Source organism: Bombyx mandarina, chromosome 19, assembly GCF_030267445.1.
Source record: "Bombyx mandarina strain Sakado chromosome 19, ASM3026744v2".
NCBI lineage: Eukaryota > Metazoa > Arthropoda > Insecta > Lepidoptera > Bombycidae > Bombyx > Bombyx mandarina.
This window is the reverse complement of record NC_143225.1, coordinates 7,582,357-7,609,843: the sequence shown is the minus strand read 5'-3', so window position 1 is coordinate 7,609,843 and position 27,487 is coordinate 7,582,357. Positions and strand designations below refer to the sequence as shown.

At 36.1% G+C, this 27,487-nt stretch overlaps 1 protein-coding gene across 4 annotated transcripts in view; it reads left to right on the top strand.

The window, feature by feature from the left end:
- The window catches only part of LOC114244002 (uncharacterized), a 29,231-nt gene extending 3,184 nt beyond the window's left edge, over positions 1 to 26,047 (top strand). For 2 of the 4 annotated variants that reach the window (XM_089735449.1, XM_089735445.1), the window contains 11 exons: positions 1,638 to 1,801; positions 5,760 to 5,856; positions 7,395 to 7,572; positions 9,080 to 9,157; positions 13,095 to 13,142; positions 14,796 to 14,903; positions 15,762 to 15,854; positions 17,856 to 17,924; positions 18,800 to 18,895; positions 19,924 to 20,062; positions 20,877 to 26,047. In XM_089735449.1, coding sequence (XP_089591575.1) covers positions 1,638 to 1,801; positions 5,760 to 5,856; positions 7,395 to 7,572; positions 9,080 to 9,157; positions 13,095 to 13,142; positions 14,796 to 14,903; positions 15,762 to 15,854; positions 17,856 to 17,924; positions 18,800 to 18,895; positions 19,924 to 20,062; positions 20,877 to 21,031 — 1,225 coding nt within the window. In that variant the 3' untranslated portion in view covers positions 21,032 to 26,047. The remainder of the gene's footprint in view (positions 1 to 1,637; positions 1,802 to 5,759; positions 5,857 to 7,394; positions 7,573 to 9,079; positions 9,158 to 13,094; positions 13,143 to 14,795; positions 14,904 to 15,761; positions 15,855 to 17,855; positions 17,925 to 18,799; positions 18,896 to 19,923; positions 20,063 to 20,876) is intronic. The other 2 variants (XM_089735447.1, XM_089735448.1) reach the window with 2 other exon arrangements.
- The last annotated feature ends 1,440 nt before the right edge of the window (positions 26,048 to 27,487 follow it).

The following is a 27,487-nucleotide window of genomic DNA, read 5'->3' as shown; positions in this document are numbered from 1 at the left end:
TTCTCATTGTCGTGACCCATTCCAGGAAGACTCATTCATATTTAATAATAATTGTTTCGAGTTTGGGTCAAGAAAATTAACAGGAAATAAGTCATTGAAATGTACCAAAAGGACTTTGTATCGCCTGCTTAGTGTTTTTTTTAAACATTAGCAAAATTACAGCAAATATCCATTCGCCTTTATTTGAATTACTTATACCGTGCTGTAATTTAAATTGAATATATCAATAATATTAATAATGTTAAGTTGATCGACAACAGTTTTGAAGAAACACATAAAATCACTTTTAAATCATTAAGGCGGGGGCGTCCATTAGTTACGTGAAGTGTTCTTGTGGGGGGATGTGATCAATCTACAGGTAGGCGAGCAAATGCTCAGCCAGGAGGGGTGGGATTTGTCAACAGCTGCCGCTGAGAAGATCCGGCGAGAAACTCAGCGGGCTGATGCATGAGTTAGGTTGCACGTTGCACTCTTTGCCGAGTTCGACAAGTACGGTTATCGGAGTCTGAGCCTGCTTCTAGTTTTAGAGCTGAAGGCGTCTAATGCAAGAGTTATTGGGTCTGATGGATCCGTAAGGATGTGTCTAGGGCGTAGATGGTGACTGGTTCCTATGTGCTGGGCAACGATAAGGGCCCATCATGTACGTACTGTAAACGCGCAAGATGCGACCCTCGCGGATGGTCACAGGACAAGCTAGTTAGCTTCTATACGCAAGCGACAACGGCTTAGAGTAGCTAATTCAGAGCGAAATAGAAGGAGCAGATAGTTTCATTGAAAATCACTTGGATATGTTGGTCCCAGTGGTCATTCTTGAGGCCGTGCACGAATTTCCACGAACTGAATTAGAATAAATATTTTAAAATTTCTGTTCAATATTTATTATTTAATTTTATGATTGTGATTTTAAATTACGGTAATATACACAAATACTATGTAGTCTTTGCTAGTCCTCAATAAAAATACCTAATAGAATAATATTTGTTTTTTTTTGTTCACAATAATACGACTCTTTTACACAAATTCTGAAGAATCTCTCGTGAGTTAGATAAATATTGCGAAATCTAACCAAGAGGGGGTGGATCGAACAATTCTCAAAAATGCTTCACGTAATGAAGGGACGCCCTTTTTTCTATATTATGTCAAAATTTATTTTAGACTTCTATTCAGAGTCCATCTAAGCAATAATCAATACTCGTCTCTTCTGTTTTATAAAAACAAATTAATCATAAAAGGAACATAGCGTCATAGTTTTTAAAAAAAGTGTTAGCTTGTTTAGAATTGTTTATTCTGGATTACAATTCTAAACAAGCTATGTCGCTCTTGAAATCCCACTGACCAATTACTCCATGACAATACGTATTTCAGACTTTTGCACGAACAATCTTCACGAAGTTTATAGAATTTGCGTAATCACTGGTGGTAGATTGTATTGTTAGCCCGCATGGTACTAGGGTGTATTCTGCCTGTTTCCGTCGCGGATCGATCACTCGTTCCCGTTTGAAGAGTGGTACAACCGATAATTTGAAGTCGTCGTGGCCTAAAGACGTCCGTCCTCTCATCTGCAATAAAAAATATTATGAAGATATAGAGTGATTGAACCGATTGTTTACATATCGTTAATTTTTTTTCCCAAATAGTCCACCGCCGGACAGCAACTGGAGACGTACGAACTCTGATTCGGCGTTACACCAGTCATGTGGGGGCGACCAGCAAGCGGGTGCGCCGTCGCTTTCTCCCCACCATCATCCGCTACATTCACACGCACACCCTCACTTGCATCCGCATCAGAATCATAGGAGAGGTAAGAATTTATTTAATAAAGTGTTTACCTACAGTTAAGTTTTATTTATTAAATCCTTCACTTCAATATGTTGCGAACTGTTCATTTGGTTCACCTAAAACTTTGTAATCCCTTTTGTGTGTTTTTTTAAAAAACAAAATAAGAATATTATGTTCATATAAAAAAAAACGTTACACCATTAGTCTAATTACAAAAAGCTCTTTAAAAAATTTGAAGGAGCTGATATTTCAAACTTTTGAAATTTGTCTGGAGTTTCTGAAATTTTAAATTTCATAAGTTGTTAGTACGCTAAGCTACCATTTTTTTTATTTCTCTCACCAAGCTCTATTTTTTTATCATTTTTAGCGAAAATATAATAAAATTCTCAAAAACTAGATACATTACCCTAAAATAATATTTTAAATTTTATTTACTGAAAACGACTATCTAGTAAGTAAAAGCTAAAAAAAACGGGTTTTTTTTTATTGCTTAGATGGATGGACGAGCTCACAGCCCACCTGATGTTAAGTGGTTACTGGAGCCCATAGACTTCTACAACGTAAATGCGCCACCCACCTTGAGACATAAGTTCTAAAGAAGTCGTATTCCACCAACTATTGACAAAAATAAATTGTTCTCCACATTTATTTAATGATACTCCACGCGTACAACAAATGTACTGCCTCGATGTTCATCCTACTTGGAACGACACTTTTTATTACCCTTTTTTGTACGGGTACGTAAGAACGAATGTCTACCAGCTTAGTTTCGACGTGAGAAATGTTTGTTTCCTTCGTCCTCAAGAATCTGTCATTAAAAACGAAAACCCACCATAACTGTTGTTTTAATATAAATGTCGTTATTGATGATTAACTTTTATACCCCATTTTATTTTATCCATTATCTCAGTACAACACGATACCAAAAGAACATTTAATCTACAGTCGACATATTTTAGTACTTTCTCATGTACGTTTCCTGAAAAAATGCACCACAAAACATTACTAATGGAAAAAGGAATGCTTCTATCACTGCGCGAAAGCTGATGAATTCGCAATTCTTTATTGAATTTTATGCGAGCCAGCGAGTCCTCGTTTCGTATCATCCAAAGCGTACGATGCGTAAGCGTATCATCCATCCAAAGAGTACCATGTTCTCATCTCCTCCTTGCATCGTGTTCCTCAGTTCCAAGGGTCGGGACCTTTACGAAGCACTTTTATATGTTCTTCCATTCTTTACTGTTCTCTGAGCAGAGTATAGCGACATTGATGCTGAAATCCGATGCAGTCTTAATTTGATGAGACTAGCGCATAGGCACCAAGCCCTCGTGATCTCGTTTCCTTCCACTTTGCCGGTGATGAGTATTTTTTTAAGATTGTCGCGATTTTTCCTCGCCATGTGACCGATAAACTCGAAAATCCTACGCAGGCAAACGGTGGAAAGTCTTGAGGAAATGCTTACTTCTTCCAGGATTGACCATAACATAGCAAATGCCTACATAAAAAAAAAGTGGCTGTGTAACTTAGATTACACACCCCATCGCATCGCGTAGAGGCGACTAAGTGGTTCATCAGAGAGTGAATAGCGGCGTCATCTGTGTACTATACCAGCGTACTGCGATCGCCGACTCGCCTTTATTGGAGACAGGATGAGGAAAAAAATATCTATGGATTCTGATAATCATTTAGCATGGCGTATTAGAATAGCGTTCATCCACTAAAGCATTTTAAACTGGGAATATTAGTAGGAGCTACTGATTCCTACGCCGAGTTCAGGAATAGCATCGTGTAATCAAAATCAAACCCGTAAAATTATAATTTGCGTAATTACTGATGGTAGAAAGTCTTGAGAGTCCGCACGGGCAAGCACCATCACCTTGCCTGTTCCTGCAGGGAAGTAGTAATGCGTTTCGGTTCAAAGGGCGGTGCAGCCGTTGTACTGTAACAACTGTGACCTTAGAACCTATATCTCTAGGTGGGTGGCGGCATTTACGTTGTAGATGTCTTCGGGCTCCGGTGACCACTTAACATCAGGTGGGCTGTGAGCACGTGCAACACAAAAAAAGTTCTTTAGTTTGAATCCATTCCCACCAGTCCGGATGTTAATCAAATAAAACTACAACATGAAAACATATGCCGACCCCACTAACAGATTATGAGCGAGATGATAAAAAACAATTTATTTACCCTTTTTTAAATGAAATTCAATTGTGTGACTTTGGTCAGAGATCTCACTATATTATTATGGATGGAAAAATTGTTTCTTAATTTTTAATGAATGATTCTACTTTGTTGTTTTGATTTATCTTTCTTATTTATGCAGTATGTCTTTTTATTCCATTGCTTGAAACTCTCAAAAAGAATTAATTCATTCACTAAACATAATCAAATACACTACACATAGTAAATACAGTGTTGACTTATTCAATTTACGTCACAATAAAAATACGTCCTTTTGTATCAGTCTGTTATGAATGAATTTAATACGTGTACAATGATTGTAATTACGTGACATAGTGAATTGCACGTTTAATTATCCATTTAATAAATAATCAATACACGAGTTAGCAATATATTGGTATTATGCTCAGCTTGCCTTGAAAATGAAGTTGTAATTAATATACTCGAGATTATTAAAGCTATATCTAACCTTCAATCGAAACTTTAATTCAATGTTAGGGTGATTCCAGAAAAAAATATTTAAACTGGCAGTACGGTCTCTTGTGAATTCGGATGGATACGCTGCGTATCGTATCATACGCACCTCCAAACTATATATGTATTTATGTGTGCTTAGTGCGAGTTTTTTAACTTTACGATCGCGTTAAAGTTAACTCACATTTGTATGGAGTTGGAATAGCTTTCCTATGTTTGCCGCTAGAGGCAATGTTCCAACTCCATACGAATTCCAACTCCGAAAAAAAACTCGCACTAAGCACACCTTTGTGAAGCAGTAAGGCGGGCTTCGAATATGAGGCAACCGCTAAACTATACAATTGAGATTTAGACCTCATGTCTCAAGATACCCACCCCTTTCTGATTGTGATCTAGATAGGCTCTGATAATCACTTAACAACAGAGGGACTGTGAGTCTATTGACCTTATATGAAATAAATAAAAATTATTTAGATTTAGGATGTACTAACATTTTTTTTTATCTTAAATAATATTATCTATACGCGAAATATAGCTAAAGTTAACGTAAGCATTGACGTCACACGGTTTTTTTTTGTCTTTCACGCATGTGAATTTAAATCTACATAAAAACTTCGTATTTAATAAACTCGAGCAAGTTATATATGATATCTTAAGTAGGTATACCGTTTTACGCGACCATCGACGCAAAACCACATAATTATAATTTAAACACGAATACACCGGTCTATGTAAATGATACGGCTATAAAACAAGTTGAATTTTCCATAATTCGAAACGCGTGGCGTGAAAGTAATCACATATTAACTTGCCTTTACACTTCGTTCATTAAAAATAATAGATTGTGACGTCAATCCCTAATGCCTCATCAATTCATATTTTATTATTGAACAAACTGTGTCTACAAAAACCTTTCGACACATGTAGAGATTGTGATATATAAAATTATGTTATTATATGCGTATTGAATTTATTGTCTTTATTTGAATACAATTTTTTTTATTTAGTTAAAGAACTGAGGGTTAGCGTGGTATATGTGATGCATAGGGAGATGAATAGAAATGGTAGTGCAAGTTAGAGGGGGAAGAAATCGACCGAAGAAGACATGGATGGAGTGTGTGAATGACAATATGAGAGAAAAGAGTGCTGAGTAGACGGCTGATAGAGGAGAATGGAATAAAAAAATTCGCTGTGCCGACCCCACCTTGTGGGATAAGATGGAGACAAAGAAGAGAACAGATTTGAAAACTAATTTGTGTTTTAATTATTTTTTTATATTACATGTATAATTTTTGATAACTGATTTCTTCTTTTTCATTTTTCAGTTGGCGAAATGCACTTAAACGTTTTAGGAATGGGCATGCATCCGACGAATCGTCCCAGATCATCATGTGAAATACCGAGGATACCAAATAATAATAAGTACGTATATAATAATATAAAACAAACGGGAATATTAAGGGTTATACGCCCTTATGTGATGCATTTCAATTAAGATTTTGTCTCGTGTCTTAAGGTTGGATGGTGGCGTTCACATTGAAATTATTGTGTGTTCCGGTAACTACTTTCCAAAAAATGGACAGTAAGCAAAAAAAATACGGCCTTGAAAAAATCCTTGAGCAATTTTGATTTGTCAATTTGACGTGACACATTCATTTTAAATATATGTATTGGATCATATTAAATTAACACACGCATTTAGGTAAAGCTGTACAAAACTAAAACTTTTGGGAAACATCGTTAAGCAATTCAAAAATTCCAAAGGGTTTATGGCTCACATGAGACACCATGCTGCACTCTTCACACATATACTGTTTTTTTCTCCTACCTATGCTGATAGCCTTGAGAGGCTATTTCAACTTCAATTTAACGTGTAGGTGAGCTCACGGGGCCCAAACCGGAAGTGTTGCTAACACTGGCTCTAGTAAGAGCAGTGCTTCGCAGAATCTAACACCGGATCGGAAACGCGACCCGCTGAGAAGATCCGGCGAGAAGCTCAGTGGGCTGTGTCTGTGGGTTAATTTACTCGCCGAGCCCTTCGTCGCAAGCGACGGGTTCGGCGAGGACGGTGTCCGGAACCAAGTCTAATATGTGATCGTTCTATCATAATAATAATAACAATAATTACATTTATTTACTCCACAATACAAATAAATTTTCAATTAATATGACATAAAAATTCTAATTCTAAATAATATTACAATATATTATACACACATAGTGGAGATAAAAAGGCGATTGCATGCAGCAGAGATGCGAATGTTGCGATGGATGTGTGGAGTAACGAGAATGGATAGAATACGGAATGAATATGTTAGAGGAAGTCTGAAAGTGGCACCTGTGACAGAGAAGCTGAGAAGTGCGCGTTTGGGATGGTATGGACAAGTGATGAGACGAAATGAAAATGAGGTTAATAAGAGAATGTTAACTATGAATGTGGAAGGATATAGAGGAAGAGGTAGACCTAAGAAGAAATGGATGGATTAAGTGAAAGACGATATGGGTAAGAGGGCAGTGAGCGAAGAAATGGTATACGATAGAAGAGTATGGAAGGAGAAAACATGTTGTGCCGACCCCAGGTAACTGGGAGAAGGGTAGGATAATGATGAGTGGAGACAAAAAGGCCGCGGCTCAGCTTTGTGATAGCTGAAACTATCGCTGTTATTCTGCCGCTGCCTATACTAATATATAAATCTACATTGGTTTTTACGGATGTTCCGCTATAACTACTGAACCATGCATCCGATTGACTTGAAACTTGGTATCCATATAGAAAATACATGTACTTAATGGATAGGCTAATATTTATATGAGTGTTGGACTTCCTACACCAGTTGCGGGGGCGTTAATGATGAGAACCTTTGTGAGGGGGAGAGAAATGATAATTTTAATTTTAAATGCCCAGCAAACAGCGGAAGGGTACAGCTAGTCTTAATCTATAAATCTATGAATCGTATCAGCGTGTACGAGAGCGGGGGGGAGGGCGGCGGCGGCGGCGGGGGCGGGGGGTTGGCGTGCGGCGAGCTGCAGGTGCCGGGCGGCTCGCTGCCCGACCTCACCGCCCTGCACTTCCCGCACTCCTCGCCGCACTATCTGCCGCACCGAACCAACAACTCGCCTGACTACCACAACAGATACGTGAGTCCATATCTCAAATTTAATTTATCAACAAAGCAGATGTTCGAATCTCAGGCTGGTACCAATTTTTTCTAATGAAATACGTACTCAACAAATGTTCACGATTGGTTTCCACGGCGAAGGAATAACACCGTTTAATAAAAATCAAACCCGCAAAATTATTATTTGCGTAATTACTGGTGGTAGAATCTCTTGTGATTCCGCGCGGGTAGGTACCATCACCCTGCCTATTTCTGCCGTGAAGCAGTAATACGTTTCGGTTTGAAGGGTGGGGCAGCCGTTGTAATTATACTTGAGACCTTAGAACTTATATCTCAAGGTGGGTGACGCATTTACGTTGTAGATGTCTGTGGGCTCCAGTAACCGCTTAACAACAGGTTGGTTGTGAGCTCGTCCACCCATCTAACCCATAAAAATAAAAAAACCGGAAGCAAAGTAGAACGACGCTTTAAATTGACTGAGGAGCTCGTGGCGGTTTCGTTATTAAGTATTTACGAAAGTTCAATGCGGATAGGCAATACAGCGTGAATACTTCCTTGACATAACTATGGGCGCTAAGTCTGAATAAATACGGATAAATCGGCCAGATGGTGATATCTACCCGTGCAAGGTTGCAATACGGCCTACCAAAAGACAATATGTCACGTTCTTTAACACTAGGAGCAGGCTTAGGGAACCCGATAACCGTACCGTACTCTTTGCCGAGTTCGACGTGCAACCTAACCTATGCATCAGTCCGCTAAGTTTCTCGCTGAATTTTCTCAGCAGGTCGCAATTCGGATCAGGTAGTAGATTCATTTGCGAAGCAGCAGCTCTTGACTTGTTAGGTCTCCTTTGGAGGCGCTCGGGCTGCTGTTAGCAAATGCCTTTGCTCGTCCACCTGTCTTGGTGAAACTGGGAGGCCTTTCCAGTAATCCCGCATTCATAAAAAAAAAACAATATGTATTTATGCAAATCGAACTTGCTTACTCACAACATATGGTAGTTAATTTAGTCTAGTTTAAGCGTTTATAATAAATGTATTCACAATTAGTGTTTAATAAAATCTGTGTGTTTAACGTCAGTCTAAATTGTTGGACTTTTTCGCGGAAACGCGAGGAGTGAAGTTGTGTGATTTCTTTTATTTTGTCTATTTAATGTTTCTTCAGGTTTAAATGTGTAATAGCGGTGGTTTATTAGCTGTTTAATATCTGTGAAAGTGCATAAATGTGGGAGAATGAAAAAAAGCCGCTGAAAGTAACTTCTCGGGATCCCCCAGAAAGTCCACTGAAAAAATCTTAGTAAATGACCACCGTTTTACTGAGATTATATTTCATCTCATCTCATTTCATTTAATTCCATCACAGTTGATTAATGTCTCAAATTAATCATCTTCATTTCATTTCATTTCACTGCATATTATCATTTTTCATAAAAATAAGAATATAAATTAAAATAAGCATGACTTAAAGGTCTTAGTTACCAGGTCATAAAATCCCTTTAAAAAAATCTAAATTGTTGTTGTCAGAGTCCGACGTCGCCCGGAGCGGTGTCGCCCGCGTCCGGCTCCCCCAGCGCGGCGCCGCACACGCTGTACGACGCGCAGGTAACGTGCGTCTAACGTACACGTACGACAATGAGGGCGGGCGACGCGTCGGAGCGGGCTGACATTGACAATTGAAAACCTATAACATTTAAATAAAATTATAATTATAAATCACATATCGGATAGGTTCCGATGATAATAGAAAAAAATAACTACCGTAAAATGGGGGGAATCGTGACACTTTTTAAGTTCGACATAATTTTTTCGCTTTTTTTTTTGTAGTTATAGTAATAAAACAGAGATCATAATGGTTCCGGTAATTTAAATTTTAATTTATAATGCATTGTGATATAGTATATTAAAGAATAATCGTAAAAGTTAGAAAAACTCCCTTGTCCCTATTCACCCAGGCGCTTAAGGGGATAATAGAGTTTTTCGTTAGGGCTGGGACTATTTAGTTGTTAAGTAGGTATCTAACTTTTTAATATCTTTAATGAGTTACAAAACTTTGATGACTAAATTAAACTATTTAATATTCTTAAATACTCAATAAAAGTAATTTTCAGTTCAACAAAGTTAAATCTAACAACTCAACAAAAGTATTGTGACATCCCAGATTTGTTCCTATTCCCTCTAATCTACTGTATGTATAAAAATGCAATCAAAGTTCTTGGATAATTTGTAAGTCGACGTCAGCTCTTTCCATGAAGTCGATCTGGTTATATGAAAGATGTTTGCCCTCATTGCTCTACAAGGAAACTTAACACTCAAAAATTACACGATTATTTGGCCCAAAGCTGCTACGTACAAAAACGTTAATATTATTAGAACTCGCGTGTATTTTAACAATTTTACTTTTCGTACCCGCAGGACTTTTTGGCGGGAACGCGAGGAGTGAAGTTGTGTGATTTGTTTTATCTTGTCTATTTAGCGTTTCTTCAGGTTTAAATGTGTAATAATGGTGGTTTATTAACTGTTTAATATCTGTGAAAGTGCACAAATGTGGGAAAAAGAAACAAAGCCGCTGGACGTAACTTCTCGGGATCGTCCAAAAAGTCCACTGAAAAAATCTTAGTAAATGACCACCATTTTACTGAGATTATATTTCATCCCATATCATCTCATCTCATCTCATTTCATTTCATTTCATCCCAGTTGATTAATGTTTCAAATTAATCATCTTCATTTCATTTCACTCCATAATATCATTTTTCATAAAAATATGAATATAAATTAAAATACAGAAATGACTTAAAGGTCTTAGTTACCAGGTCATAAAATCCCTTAAAAAAAATCGTGCTTGCAAGCACTAAAGCTGTTACTTATTAGAACGACATAAGCATTGGTGTTGAGTGATAGCATATTAAACCTTATTTGTATAGTTTTACGTTCGCATTATGGTAGTTTCGTATTCTGTTTTCTAATTCGGAAGTCATATTAGTACTGTACCTAGTATGTTTTTGAGTGTTTAGTTTTCGTTGTATTACGTATTTTTAATACAAGAAAAAATATAACAGTATTTAATGCTTTTAATTAAGGCTATGATTTTAGAAAATACATTATTAATATAATTTTTTTTCTTTTTTTTTTCAAAATAGTTTCAATCATGCCAACGTAAAATAAACTTAGATTAAAAATCTACGATAAATTATAAATTAAACATTGAACAATATAACGATATTCTCAATTAACACTTGAACTTTATCGCTGTAAAGGACAGATCAATAATGTGAATCTATAGCAGAATGCAAAAAGTATTATATTATGTGAAAATACTATTTTTTTATTTTCAAAGACAATACAATCTGACCCAAATGAGATCGCGGCATAGTTTGTATTTTTGATCAAATAAGTAAACGATTTTAAATACTAGAAAAATATGAGTTTCAAAAAGAATTTCTGTAGTAACTCCGTAATACAATACAGGCACTGACAAAAGGTTCAAATTGTGTACAGAGTACAGACATACGCACCCTTCCAGGTCGGACAGCGATTATTCGGAATTTCTTCAACGGTCAATTAAACGCTCATAAATAAAAAACAATGGGATGCATCTAAAAATCAAGCTAAACTAGTCTCTAAATCAGTCGTTTAAACGTCACGCTAAACTGACGTCTCAATCTGTCATTTAAAAGTTAAGCTAAACTGGTCTCCAATCTGTTATTTAAATTTCCAAAAAATCCAAAGGATAGATTGGCCCGACACTATACGGATGGATATCCCAGACGTCAGCTTGTGTGAGATTAGGATGGTTCTCAAACAACTTAGAACAACAGAGCACCGGGTGATGATAGAATCACTGCTGAACTGCTGAAGGTGGGTGGAAAACTGGTTCTGAAAGCCCTTCAGAAACTGTTTAATTCCGTCTAACTCAATGCCCCAGGCAGGGATCAGAAGTGTGGTATTGTTCTTCAAAAAGGGTGACGATACCCGTTTGAAGGTCTGTAAGCCCATCTTACTTCTGAGACATTTATATAAGTTGTTTTCGAGAGTCATTAAGGACCGTCTCGCGCGTATGTTTACCTTCAGCTACCCGAACAAGCCGGCTTTCGAAAAGGCTACAGTATCTTAAACCACATACATACGTCGCGGTAGGTTGTACAAAATGCCGAAAGATACAACCTGCTACTTTGCTACTTAGCGTTTGTGGTCTACGAAAAAGCCTTTGATTCGATCGAGACTGGGCTGTACTGCATTCTCTCTAACGGTGCCAAATTGATCACTCGTACATCGAAGTGCTGAAATTTTTATACGAAAATTATCTCAGCCCAAATACCACAGTGTCTCAAGACTAAAGTCTATGACTAGTGTGTGTTGAAGGTCCAGAGCGCCCTAGGCAATCACTTTATCGGCGCCCCTGTACCGGCCATAAATGGCCATCATAATACTATACATTTTAACTAGTTGCTTTTGCAATTACGATGACGTTGTATCATCAAACCCTAGACTTTAGTAGACCAGGACCCTTGTACTTACGCTAATGCGCGAATGAAATACAAACAAAGCCGCAAACAAATATTGCATAATACGAGTATATCGATGCTTGTGCAATATAATTTATTATAGATTTAGATTATAGATCAGCATTTAGTTCTTAATCGTCGATAACTTATTTTCTATATTTATTTAAAAATTCTGAGCTCGCGCGCCCCTTGTAACTACACGCCCCTAGGCACGTGCCTAGTTTGCCTTACGGATAATCCGCCTCTGTTGCCAGTGATGACATATGACAGTGAGACGTGGTCCCTGACAACGGACCTTATCAAAAGGCTCAAAGTCACTCTAAGAGCAATGAAGAGGGCTATGCTCGGAGTTTTCCTGCGAAATCGAATCAGAAATGAAGAGGTTCGCAGAAGAACCAGGTTAACTGACATAGCCCGATGGATTGCAAGATTAAAGTGGCAGTGGACAGGAGTCATTACTCGTAGGACAGATGGCCGCTAGGGCTTGAAAGTTTTCAAGTGGCGACCGCGTATCGAAAAAGCGCAGCGTGGGTAGTCCTTCCACGAGGTGAACCGACGACCTGCCGACAGTCGCAGTAATCCGCTGGATGCTGCGCAAGATCTGTTATTTTGGCGAATCTTGGGGAAGGCCTATGTCCAGCAGTGGAAAATAAAACAATGAAAAGAATATTACTTACAATACATATACCCTAGCATTTATTATATATTTAATATGTTACAATAAACTATTCACAAGATACTTATTTTGCCTCTTTTATTTACACGGCTAAACGTCAGAAGTAATTATTAAAAAAACCGTGAGGAGGTATTCGCATCCAAAACAAGCATCAGCTCAAAGGACTGCGCTGTCAAAACTCTTGAGAATAATATAAATTATAATTAGTTAATCTAACAATGGCTTTGGAGATATATACCTACATATATGCCAATACTTATTTTCCTGTCGGCGTCTGTTTTAATACATTTTATGTTGTTTTCGTTATTTGTGTGTTTTTTGCTTCCAACACGTATTCATTTGTTTTTGTTTATTTCAGAATCACTTATCTGTACCAAACACAAATAATTATCTTCATCATAGTAAGGTTCGTTTTCTTATTTTAACCTTTAAAAAAAAAGATATTTTTTTCCGTTTCCTTTTATGAGAAGGAAAGGTTGGCTTGAGTGCTTAAAATGCTAATATGTATTTCGGTGCCTCTTTTCATCACTTACGTCCAAAATGACCAGTTTTTATATTTGATTAGCCCTCTGAAGTAAAAATGGAAATCAGCTGTATGAATCTGCATTGTGTAACAATGAAATAAAATTACTGTTTGAACAAAGTCATATACTGACTCTAATTTTGAGGAGGTTGTCTTATCTACAATCACATAAGAATTTATATTGAATGTGCCATTATTTACAACATTAGCATGTTCACAGAAACTTTGGAAGTTTGAGATTAAATTGACTTAGAATAAAACTGGTCATCGTACAAAAAGTGAGTTACATCGCTAACATATCTGTTGTTTGAAAAGAAAGTGATCATAGTAAATTTTCTCTTTTCATTCGCAAGACATCGGAGCTTCGACTGGTACATAATATAGCATGTTTCTTATATTTTAACTTTAAAAAAAATATTCATTTTAACCTTATATTGCTTCCATTTTCATAGCACCGCGTACTTACTAAAACTAACGGACCTTTTGCGTTTTGTAAATAAATTAACCATGCTTGATTTTATTTAAGATATTTGTATAAAAATAAAGTAAGCTTCAATTTTTTTAATGTATTTGGATCAGCCGTTATAAAAAAAATTAAGCAGATAATTTAGAAAATGTGTACAATGTGACAAGTATTTCATTTTCTAAGTTTCAAATCTTGATACCAATTAATTGAGATCATTTGACGAACATTTTAAGATAGCTTTTGTTTCATAATGATTCGTCGATATCAAACAGAGATTTCAGTATTGCTGCCATATCCTTTGGGATATATGTATATAGAGCATCATTTCCGAAGACGGGCCATAGTGCCAGCGATGTTAACACGTAATAGAAAAAAAAAACGTTATTTTAATTTCAATAAATAATATCATACTAACTGCATTGAATTCCGCATTGCACGCAATGGAACATAAATAAAAATCAGCGGACGCGTATCAAGGGCACGCGATTAGCAGCTACCTTGATGTTACATTGCGTGTCCACGACAGACTAACATCTGAACCGACAAATATTATTGCCAAGCTTTGTAAGTGAATGTTTTTTTTCTCTGCGCTTAATGAGACTGAGGGGACTATAAACTGGGCGATACCTATTTTATAATTGTGATGAAGTAATGTATAAAAGATGTTTTATTCAGATAAGTTCTACAAAAAATTGAATTTATTAAAAAAGAACATAAAATATTATGTCGATAGTACATATCATAATACTTAAAATGTATTTATTTTCTTTTTATTTCAATCAAAAACTAACCAGCTTTGTATTTTCACTGCATGATTTTATTTCAAAGATAAATTAAGACGTTATTTAAATATGTAAGCGTAGAGTATGTATTTTATTATATCAAATTATCACAACTATTTTGTAACGTGGGTAAATATATCATTTTCATTTAATGAATAACATGTTTTGCAAAACATAAAATTCATGCGTGATGGAAATTTTATCCACAGTAAGACATTGCGATTTCATAACATTGGAGCTGGGTCACAAATTATAATTACGTCATTCGATGATTTTGACTGATTACAGAACATGTCACCTTTAGACCACGGATGGATAACGTCAGGGTACCAGTCGCACTGTAGTCCGCCCTCGCAATATTCATCTACGTCAAATATAAACATACCTTCGCCTACGGTAAGTTTTTTTAATTGCATTGACAAAGGAGACAATAGAATCTTGAAAAAAAAAGAACTAGCTTATTGAACGCCCGCTTTTTTTTCTCCTACCCTCTGCGAGTATCCTCGGGGAGTTATGCTAGCTTCACTGGATGTGTAGGCGGGTTCGGCCTGGAAATATCGCTAACACTAGCCCTAGCAAGAGCAGTGCTTCGCTGAATCTACCACCGGATCGGAATCGCGACCCACTGAGAAGATCTGTCGAGAAACTCAGTGGGTTTTGTGGAGTTTCGTAAAAATTATGCATTATTTATCTCGAATTGCTATACAATATTAAATGCATTCACGAAGCAACTGCCCTCGAGTTGTTAGGTCTCGTTTGGAGGCGCTCTAGCAGCTGTCAGCAAATACCTCCGGCCCTGGTGAAACTGGAATGATCTCTGAGTCACCAGCAATCGCTCCATCGAAAAAAAGGGCTTTACAATAATTATGTCTATACCAGTGCTTCCTAACCTTTTTTTGCCATGCCCCACTGTAACATTTCTAAAATGTGTATGCCTCCCATACATAATTTTTAACATAAAAAAATTGATTTGTTCACTTGAGAAACATAAATGATAGGTTTTAGGAAGAAATAACTATGAAGTTTTTGTTAAAGCAGAGTAGATAATATTTCAAAACATATAACAAGAAACTGAAATTCAAATTAAAAAAATATTATATAATACAGATTTTCTATATTAATGTAGTGTGATTGTCCCCTTAATTATCAAATTGCCCCCTTTTGGGGCGTGGGCCCCACATTGGGAAACACCGATCTATACAGTACAATAATTCAATTTATAAATACATATATATGTTTTATATTAATTTGTAGATGGCACATAGTCCAGGTAGTCCGGTGGAATCTCCGCAGGGTGACTACAGCTTACACCAAACGCTACTGCAACCCTTCGAACAAATCACGATGGTAAGGTTACTTATAATAATCACTCAAGAAACATTATCTGTCTATACTACATATACATAAATCGTGAACAGGAATGTCTGAGGATCATTTCGAAGTGAACTTACAACGACTTTCAGTTCAATTTGTTTTGCAATTAGCTATGAGTTGTTTTTTTGTACTTTATATCGTTTATTAGTTATATACGTATGAATACTTTTTGTTACTCAAAAACTATTTTTGAATTTGAGTTCTGACTAAAAACGCTCCTAGCGTGTGTCGTTGGCTAAAAAGAATAACTTTTTATTTTCGCAACGTTCCAAATTATGTAGTTCCTCTATTTTAATTTGTGTTTATATTTTTTTTAATGAAACTATTATTTTGTGCTTCAATGGAATAGCAAGGAGTTGTAAGTAAATTCTAACAGCATAAATTAGAAATTTTGAAATTTCACGCTTCATAACTTTTACGGATTTAATCAATGTTTTTGTGAAGGTAAAAACATCATATCGAATTACTGTAGTAGTAATCGAAAATATCAAGTTTTCATAATAAAGGTGTGATAAGATATAACGATTTGAACCGCCATCGATCAATGATAGATAAATGTGCTATGGAGTTGTAATTTGTCCTAAAAAAAAAGTAATATGACATTTAAATGTGAATGTGATCTGAATGTAAACCTAAGAGAGATTGTAATTTCATATCCGGAAAAAAAAAACGAACTGCAACAAAACTTTCAGAAAATAAAAAGACTAATTTATAAATTGGGAAATGCATAGAGCATTTTCAATAATCAAATTTTTTTTTTTTAAGTTTTTAATTTAAAAATATTCTAGTAGTTTGCTTTTTTAATATAAGTATTTGAACAAAGTAAGCTTACAATCGTTGATATTTTAAAATGAAAGATACAATTTTCATTAAATATTACATTACAATTTTTTTTATTTATTAATTTCAAAGAAATTATCGAGTTCGTATATACAAATCTAGATTACACTAATGGCTCGGCGGTATCACGCGTGCTATTACAATCTAGATAACGCGGGCTCGCTACCACATACGATGATTTTCAATTCCAGTCAAATGAGCTTAAAAACAGCGATCGACGATAGTAATTAAAAAAAAAAAACCTAATCGATAAACAAACAACAAATCGATAGAATAGATTCGTACATAACCGATAAATACATAAATTATGTGCGTATTTTCAAATCACAATACCTTGATATAAACTGGACAATTAATAGTACTTATTTTTTTCAATCATGTCGAGTTTCAATTGGGCTACCTAATACAAAGCAACGAACGCACCCTTCAATCAATCAATTAATTAATAGACAATGGAATATGCAAACGTAGCTAACAACAGTCCATTATTTTGGATTTTTTGTGCAAAATTCAGAAGTTTTAAACCGGGAGCCTATTACCATTATTGATGACGAGTAAAGATTAAGTTGGCATGTAAATGGAAATATACGAGTATATACACGAATTCGCATAGCTTCAATACAATGTTCGAAGAGAAACTCGCTTCATTGCACCGGATCTATGCGCTTTAAAACAGTAAATAGTCTGGTGCCACGGTGACATGTACGTTATTTCTCGAATGTTCCAATAGGAGGATTAATATATAAATCCCACAGCCTGTCTGTCCGTCAGTATACATTACCGTCCCGTTGCTTGTCTCACCACTAGGGTTGCCAGACGCTCCGTATTTCCCGGGGCATCCCGTATTTTAGGCTTAGTTTAAAATGTCCCGGCGGGACTGACTCTGTCCCGTATTCGAACCGTACGATTACAATTGTATTGATTTTTATAAATATGTTAAAACTGACTTGCTTCTCGGAGACATATCAAGAAAATATTTTTATTTATCCCGGATAAAAAACTTAATTCTCGTATTTTTTTGCCTACTTAAGCATTTGCCCCTTATAGGCTGAAAAAAATCTGGCAACCCTACTCACCACAATGCCTTTAATTATTATAAAAAAATAAGAGTAACGTTGATGGATGTTGGCCAAGGACTGGGCGCAGTTGGTGCAGAGCCTCGTCGAGTCAGGCTGGACCGCGCACGTTCAAGTAGCGGAAAATGTACGACCCACTCTTGTAACACATACAAGCGACGTAGTTTTTATATTATATCTTTGTTATATTTAGTTCGGGGATTCCTTTGACAGTATTGACATATTGAGTTTTTTTTTTTTTAGTCGTCAGTGAAACAAAAAGGATTTATTAAAAGTAATAATGTTTTTGTTTTTTAATGAATTGATAGAAAAAAAGAAAACTGTCACATGAATCGTCCCAGCATCAGGCCGGTTTTAATTTCTATAATTTCTGTTTTATTGCCAAATTTATGGTTCCCACACATTTTACAAGTAATTAAACGCTTATTGCATATTGTTAATACATGTAAGGCATGCTCGTGACTTGTCAATTTTATTAGTAATTTTTCCTGTAATACATTCATTAAACAAAATTTCATTAAGTATTGTTATGCAGATAAGACGATAGTTACTAGAACGTAATTTAGGAAAGTTGATTTCTTTTTTTTTCTTCTCTCCAATCGTAGGTTGTTTGAAAATATTTAATGTACGAAATCGATGCATGGAAGTAAATGGTTGAAACACTAGAATACCGCATGGTGTTTTTAAAGTATACAATAAATTTATTTTAAGTCGTTTTCAACGTTGCACTCTGTCACATTTTCGTTTTGTTTAAAAATACAACGTGTAGTTTGCAATAAAACTTTCTTACAATAATAAGCTTATTTGCGGCCGAATTATTTCTTATTATATCATGTTTCTTTTTCTTTCAATCTACAACAATACGCAGTAGATTTAGTGGAGAAATGGATTTTTATTTTACAGGTTTTGCTAAATGTTGTCGTTTCATTGCTTTGTTCATTTTAGAATTAACGTCATAGTTTTTTTTTTTTGTATTATATTGATTTTATATTTCTACTTCAGTTGGATCAACCAGTGACGAATTACAACACGACGTACCTAAATCACAGTTCGCCGCATTCACCGCAGACTACGAACACGCAACATACGTACACTCAGGTAACGAAAAAACATTTCTATTAATCTCCCCCCTTTTACCCCCTTTCCCCCCCAACCCCCGTTGGTTAGTCTAAGGGGCTATTCCAACTACGCGTAGACTGGTAAGTGAGCTGACGAAACTCAACCTGATAGAATTGCTAACACTAGCTCTAGCAAGAGCAGTGCTTCAGGTTAGAATTGCTAACACTAGCTCTAGCAAGAGCAGTGCTTCGCTGAATTTACTACCGGATCGAAATCACGTCCCACTGAGCAGATTCGGCGTAAAACTCAGTGGGCTATAACTTTAGTCGTACGTTTTTTTTTATTTTCTTTATTGCTTAGATGGATGGACGAGCTCACAGCCCACCTGATGGTAAGTGGTTACTGGAGCCCATAGACATCTACAACGTAAATGCGCCACCCATCTCGAGATATAAGTTCTAAGGTCTCAAGTATAGTTACAACGGCTACCCCACCCTTCGAACCGAAACGCATTACTGCTTCACGGCGGAAATAGGCGGGGTGGTGGTACCTACCCGTGCGGACTCCCAAGAGGTCCTACCACCAGTGATTGCGCAAATTATAATTTTGCGGGTTTGATTTTTATTACGTGCTTCCTGGAAACTATAAAAATCGTAAAAATATTTTTAATAATGAAATTCGTGTGACGCATTTTAAAATTTACGCTATAACTCACTACTGTGCATTATCTGTCTAACATCAATTCTTTTAATTATTATGTTGTCTTTTATAGAGATTTTTTTTTTCTATATGAAAGACAACATAATAAATAAATAAGGCTTTAATGCTGTAAGATTTTAACTTATTTAACTAAACAGAAAATCATAACAATAGGGGTAAGAAAACTATAAATTAATAGTCTAAGATCCGGCTGCAGGATTTGTGCGATAATTATAAATAATATAATTTTGATGATAACATATCGGCATTCGACTTATCTCTCCTCTTAACAGCTTTTCTTTCGAAAAAAGCCTTGTCTAAGTGTAAAAGACAAAAAGTCGGTATTAATAATTGTTTATTGTTTGCAGTCATCGCAGAGCAACGATTGCCGGCGCGGGGCTCGCGACCCGGTGGCGGGGGGATTCCCGGCGCTGCAGCCCCTCGCGTCCCCCTCCGCGCCCCCCACACCCGCCACGCCCGCCAGCATACCCGACATCATACTCACCGGTACGTCCGACGCACGATGTACTCCTGACGAGTCATACTACGACCTGGTGACTCGGATCCTGGGGTATCATTTTTACTAAATAAAAATATGTACCTATTACGTGTTCTGTAACGATTGTGAGTGCATTTCCACAGTTTGAAGGGTGGGGCAGCCGTTGTACAGGAAAACCGGAGACCTTAGAACTTATGTCTCGAGGTGGGTGGCGGCATTTACGTTGTAGATGTCTATGGGCTCCAGTAACCACTTAATACCAGGTGGGCTGTGAGCTAGCCCACCCAACTACGTAATAAATAAATAAATAAAAATTAAAAAAGCATGGGAGGATACTTGTACTAAGATGGAGAAACAATAACCACCTATAAGACTAGAGTAGCATAACAACCTTCTGATTTGTAGTCGGATCGCGCGTTAAGAATTCCCTGAATATTTTCAATGTCTATACTAATTTATAAATCTACAGTGGTTTTTACGGATGTTCCGTTATAACTACTGAACCATGCATCCGATTGACTTGAAACTTGGTATCCATGTAGAAAATACATATACTTAATGGATAGGCTAATAATTATATGAGTGTCGGACTCCCTACACCAGTTGCGGGGGCGTTAATGATGAGAATCTTTGTGGGGGTGAGAATAATAATGTTAATTTTAAATGTCCAGCGAAGCGGACGGGTACAGCTAGTTAGCATTATAAAGGTAAAAGGGATGTTCATCTTAATGCTTCTTCAAACACAATGCATGGATCGGTAGTTATAACGGAACATCCGTAAAACCACTGTAGATTTATATATTATTATATTAAATTAAACAGATTACTCGGGCGAACTGGACGCGGGCATTTTCGGCGGGGAGGAGGCTCAGCTGCGGGCCGGCCTCGACCTGGACGACCTCAACCTGCTGGAGGAGCCGAGCGCGCTGCTGCCGGACTCGTCCGTCGAGCACGAGTTCCGGCTCGACCGCTTGTAGTACCGCGCCCGTCGTGCCCGCGCCTCACTCGCCCTCTGAACGTCCGCCGTCGCCGTGCCGACGGTACACTCACCCCTACAGAGCCTCACTGATCTATATAAATAACTAGCTGACCCGGCAGACTTTGTAGTGCCTCAATCGAGAAATAAAACACCTAAACTTTTGTATAAAATAAACTTAAAACAAACAAAAGGAATCCGTCCGACGGAGGACACATCAAAGGGAAAACAAAATTGTTATTTTTATTTAATTCCGGGCATTTTCATATTTATCTATCTTTTAAACCTTCTCTGGACTTCCACGAATAATTCAAGACCAAAATTAGCCAAATCGGTCCAGCCGCTGTCGGATTTTAGCGAGACTAACGAACAGAAATTCATTTTTATATATATAGACTAGCGGCCCCCTCCGACTCCGCTCGGGTCTTTAACAAAAATTTCAACGATATTTGACGTTGTTTTGTTTTTTTTTTTTTTAATGAAAGAAGACTTATTGTGGCATAACTATAATAGTTAGACATATGCTGTCGCGATACTTTTTGTAGATAATAATGTGTTCTACAAAGTCGCAGTACATTATTTTATTCTATCATCAATTGTTTTCGCAGTTCACGCGATGTAAAGAATATTTTAGGTAATTTTTTTACACCTAAGGTTACATTATTGGAGTTTTAGTAAGGATCCCTAATTTTTTTCAAAAAATATTTTAGCCTACTCGGGAATAGTGTAGCTTCCAAACAGTGAAAGAATTTTTCAAGTCGGTTCAGTAGTTTCGGAGTCTATTCAATACAAACAAACATACAAATCTTTCCTCTTTATAATATTAGTATAGAAAATGAATTGCTGTTCATTAGTCTCGCCAAAACTCGAGAACGACTGAACCGATTTAGCTAATTTTGGTCTTGAATTATTTGTGGAATTCCAAAGAAGGTTTAAAAGGTAGATAAATATGAAAATGCTCGGAATCAAATAAAATATAACAATTTTGTTTGTTTTATACAAAAGTTTAGGTCTTTTATTTGTCGATTGTGGCACTACGAAGTCTGCCGGGTAAGCTAGTTATCAATAAAAATGCTTAAACAATTATGAGCATCAAAGCTAAAGTGTCAATTGGAAATTCGCAAACGAACCGCTGAAGAGTGATTTCAGCAATAAACATGGATATCCTATTTTCTGGTTCTAGGCTCTTGTTTGTCAGACTTTGTACAGCTAAATAGTTTAACAATATCAAGATAGAAAAGAATTTCGCTTTGTATTTTGAGATTAATCTAAAGACACTATTCTTCTAACCATTTGCGAGATATTTCTAAAATAATTGGTTTTAAAAAAGAAAGTAGTTAGACCACGCTGGCTCTCGTGGCATCATTATGATTATACGCATTCCTTCTTTATGTTTTTACTCGAAACCGTTCTCGGCGATGCGAGAACTACGTCCATTTTGATTTTGTAATACTAAAAATTAATTCTTTGTACTCCACCCTAATCGGACATATAGAACTACAACAGATACAGCAATGCTTTAGTTACGAGACTACACGTACAGTACACGAAACACAAATATGTATCTGTAACGATAATTAAAAAAACCATTAGTGTCAACCACAGCTGATTTAGTAGTAGTTCTATTATTCCAACTGGAAAGGCAAAGGTATCACACCATACAGCCTAATGGTTTATATTATTATTTTTATGAAAAATGGTAATATAGAGTGAAATGAGATGAGATGATATGGGATGAAAAATAATCTCAGTAAAATGGTGGTTATATACTGAGACTTTTTCAGTGGACTTTTTCGAAGATCCCAAGAAGCTACGCCCGGCGGCTTTGTTTCATTTTCTCACATTTGTGCACTTTCACAGATACTAAACAGACGGTTGATTTAATGTATTCAAATATGACGTCATCGACTGCAATGGAGTGCAAAGGGTTAATGCCATACTGCACCAAAAATTAAAATTTTTTTTTTTTTTATAAACTTGTAAAGTTTTACCGTCAGTGTCGTATGAATGTAGCAGCGTATGGCCGAGGAGAGGTGGCGAGGGAGCCTTCGCTCTCGTGGCGACGCGAGACTCCCTATACTTCATGACAATTTCTATCAAGTCTGAGTTAGTGAACGTAGGACCGGGTGTAGGTAGCGGTCGTGTCTAGTGGTTAGTGAGGACGCGAGGCGCGACTCGACACATTCCGAGGTGTGGCCGCGTCCGTGTGTGTGTGCGTGTGTACGTGTACGTGCGTATGTATGACTGTGTGCACTCGCCTCCGCTCCGGACATTTGAGAGTGCATGTGTTCATTGTGGATTCTAATGTTTTACTCATGTTTCTAATCCGTGGGGGTAGTTTTTAAGAATTAGATTTTTTAATATGGCAATGGATTCATCGACGTATCTTGTACAGCATTAAGTGATTGTATTTTTTTTTTAAATCTAGCATTTGTGAATATTTACTCGAATATCATTAGAATTTTTAATTCGATTAACGAAATGAGACATTTTTGTTTATTTTACTGTTCTATAGAAGCCGAGTTGTTTGTTATTGTGTAAATAAAAAAAAATCGAAAGTGTTCAATCACTGGTTTGCATTTAAAACTCTAATGTTGCATTCGACGCCGCTCTCGGTCATCGTATTCGGCAGCGCACCACAAATGACGTCATTGTACAAATAGAACAACGGTCCAACTAATGCTCAAAAGTCATAAACATTGAGTGAGAAGACTTACAACTGCCCGTTGTTTGCAAGCGTTCGATATCTAGCTTTCGTCAACACGCTATCTAGTATGTTTTACGTTGCGCCCTAATTCCTATTATCTATAAAAGCATATATTTTTAAGGATAACCGTCTTTGATCATTGTAAATAAATAAATAAAAAGTTGTTAATAAAATTTCGAATAAGCTTTTGTCGCAAACATATCTATATGTATGTGCGTATGTGTGGTTGGTTGACATAATATGTGATTGGTAATTTGTACAGAATTTTTCATTAGATTTCTTTTTGCGTTTTCAATTTTGTGTATCTGTTATGACTTTTAAAATAATCGATTAAAATTTAATTAATGATCACATTGAATGGTACATTCGTTTTTCGGAATATTAAACAATTACAGGGTTGGTCCAAATAATAAAATAGGGTTGTCCCTCTGCAAACGCATAACCAAATTATTATTTTTTTGTGAAGCAACAATTTTTTTATGCCTTTCCTTATCAGTGGAACATTGAAAATCTGAAGTTAAACATTTAAGTAGTTATAAGTCGGTATAATTTAGTTTTTAGTATCATATCGATACATTCGTATCGTTCGTTTTCAAATGTCTTCAGACATTAAATTTAGTGACGTTAAGTTTTAAAAAAAAGGATATATTATGTTGGGAGTGCACTGACACACAAAGTAGACACGGATTATCGTTTTCTTGTTTAATTATGTAAATGCTCATTATATTGCGTTTAAAGAGTCTAGTCATCAAGTTATGAATTTCAGACAGAAATATCTATACAATGATCGAACCTCTGGTGTGTTTACATACGGATCATATCGCATTCCACGTGAATGAGTGCTATATAATACAATTTGTATTGTGTTGTAAAATAATTGGGCGTCAGTCTAAAAATGTTAAAGTGGTTTTAACAAAATCACTTTTTTTTTTCTTTTTCATGCAAAAATTTACGTGCCATATAATAAGTTAATTTGATTTTTTTCCACAAACAATAATATTTGACATTAAAAAGAATACCGTAAGTCGACGAAATCAAAAAGTATTTCTACATTTTCTTTTAGACTGAACCCTACAACTGTTTTGTGGTTATAACTTTACATATATATTATCATGTTATTGACATTTGCATTATACAATTATATTTGCGTTATGTACAGTTTACTAGATATGTACACATTTTCGTGTTATGGTTTCGAAAATTTATAAAAGATTTCCTCTTCAAGTATGTACTGTGTGACAGATGACGTACTGTTTTATATAATAAATAGTTATTGTACGATAAATGTGATAAATGATGAAATGTAAAGCACAAGATAATTTCATAATGAAGCCTAAATCAGTTCGTTGAGAAATGTTTTCATTCTTTACGATTTGGAAAATTAAAAAAAAGTTTCTTTTTTATCTATAAGATTATGCTATGAATGTGTTAAATAGATTTCGGAATGGTTTTGTATAGAATGACGGTTAAATATTTTTTATATTAATTATATTTCCCCGTTTATCTGTAAGTGTTTTACAATCACGTTTTATAAATTAATTTAAATTGATTGTGGATCTAATAAATTAAAATTATATTCAAAAATTCTATAAACTTAAGTATATGTATTTATTGAAATTTTAAATACAAATCTAAAAAAAATTTAAAAACTAAAGAAATTAATGTAAACAGATATTTAATCATACATTCTATACATAAATCGAGCGTATAATAATAAAAGCTATCGGGTTAGATTTGAATCCAAATCAGGTGCAATATAATATTGGTGTTTGACGGAATCGAAAAGAATTAAAGAGAATTTCATTATTAATAATGTCTTGTAAATTAAAACCTCCCAAGATAAATTTTCTAAACTATCAAATTAATAGTATAGATAAAATACTGATGACGCAAAAGAATTTTTATCTTTTTTTAAATCCAAATCAACCTTTTCTAACGGACGAAAGGATCGCTTGTGTAAATTGTGTATCTCAATTTTTTTCTTGAAAAAAGAGAATTCACCATTAAATAACTGAAAATAGTACAACACGTGAAGTTATGAATGAATATGATTTTGACCTTGGCAACATCGAAACACCAAAACAGTGTGATGGATATAATATGTATTAAATAAATAAATTATGTATCATAAATATTTTTACAAGATTTTAAAGATTTTATCATCTACTCTTAATTTCTTTCTCAAATATGCACAAACTTAATGAGAAATTTATTCGATAAAATTAAAGGTTTGTTTTATTGAAACCAAATGTACATAAGTGTGATAGAGATGAAACGGTCTCATTTAAAAATAAAGTTGTTGTAAGTACATTATTGACTTTTGTTTAACCCGCGACGAACATCTAACACCCGTATCTTTAGTCGTTCACACGAGCGTAACTCGACTCGACTCAACCTCCAACGCGCGTTTCGGTATGCTTAGTCGTAAAAATAAAGTCCACTCAAACGTCCTTGGAAAAATTTCCTAACCGGAGTGAAGTGACCGAACTGTCAAGTTAAGGTACGTCGCGACGTACCTTGAACGTTCCTCAAGGCTGGTTTTCTATCGATGTCCAAATAGTATGTGGACCGCAAATGGAAATATTATATGATATTGTTGTGCAATGGCCTGGATCTGTGCATGATTCCCGCGTATTTTGATAATTTAAGTTTGATAATATTTATTAATAAAGTAAATAGTTCGAGGTTAGACATTTGAAACTCTTTATTTTATTTACCTACATAAGAGACATATTTTGCTTACTGATAAATAAAGTCAATGCGATTATAAGTTTTATTTATATAATAATAAACTGGTGGTTGTGGAAAAGCACTTCAACAACACGATGCAACCAAAATCACATAAAAGCGGCGAATAAAAATACAAAGCCGGATCCGAAATCTAAAATAATGATAGGTTAGAAAATAAATAATACACTTTCAGATTTACCGCACGCACACATATTTACGAATAACTCAGCAACCAAAACATCAAACAAGTTCATCTAGTAAGTGTATAATCTATGCATCTAGTGTCAAACAGACAGCGGCAGCTTGACTTTGACATTAAACAATGACCATAGACTACAGAACTCTATGGGTTTGATGCTAGCTTGATCAAATTTTCATCATTATTACCTCACTCGAGGACAGTTGAGGAATATTGTTTTTTTTTTTTTTTTTTTTTTTTTTCCTACCTAAGCTGAGAGCCTTGAGAGGCTATGTCAGCGTAACCCTAACTTTAGTAGGTGAGCTCACGGGGCTCAAACCTGACGATGTTGCTAACACGAACCCTAGCAAGAGTCGTGCTTCGCAGAATCTACCACCGGATCGGAAACGCGACCCACTGAGAAGATCCGGCGAGAAACTCAGTGGGCTGTGTCTGAGAGTTAATTTACTCGTCGAGCCCTTCGTCGCAAGCGACGGGTTCGACGAGAACGGTGACCGGTGCTTGAAGTACCTAAAAGCACCGTTAGTGGATCGGGAGGATCCGAGATAACGTGTTTTGGGCGACGTCGACTGCTTTCCATTCTGTCCGCAGGATCGGGAATGTAGTTACCGGCGGCCACGATGAGAGGGTTCTCGTGTCGTGCCGCTTTATCGAAGTGGCGCATGGACGCCGACTGAAGATACTTACTGATGGACTCTAAGTCCAGGTCGTCATGGAGGTCGACGTTCCTGACGAACCACGGGGCTCCGACGGCTATCCTGCAAAAACGGGATTGAATAATTTGAAATGTTTTTAGGTGTATGCGGGCCGCGTGAGCGAAC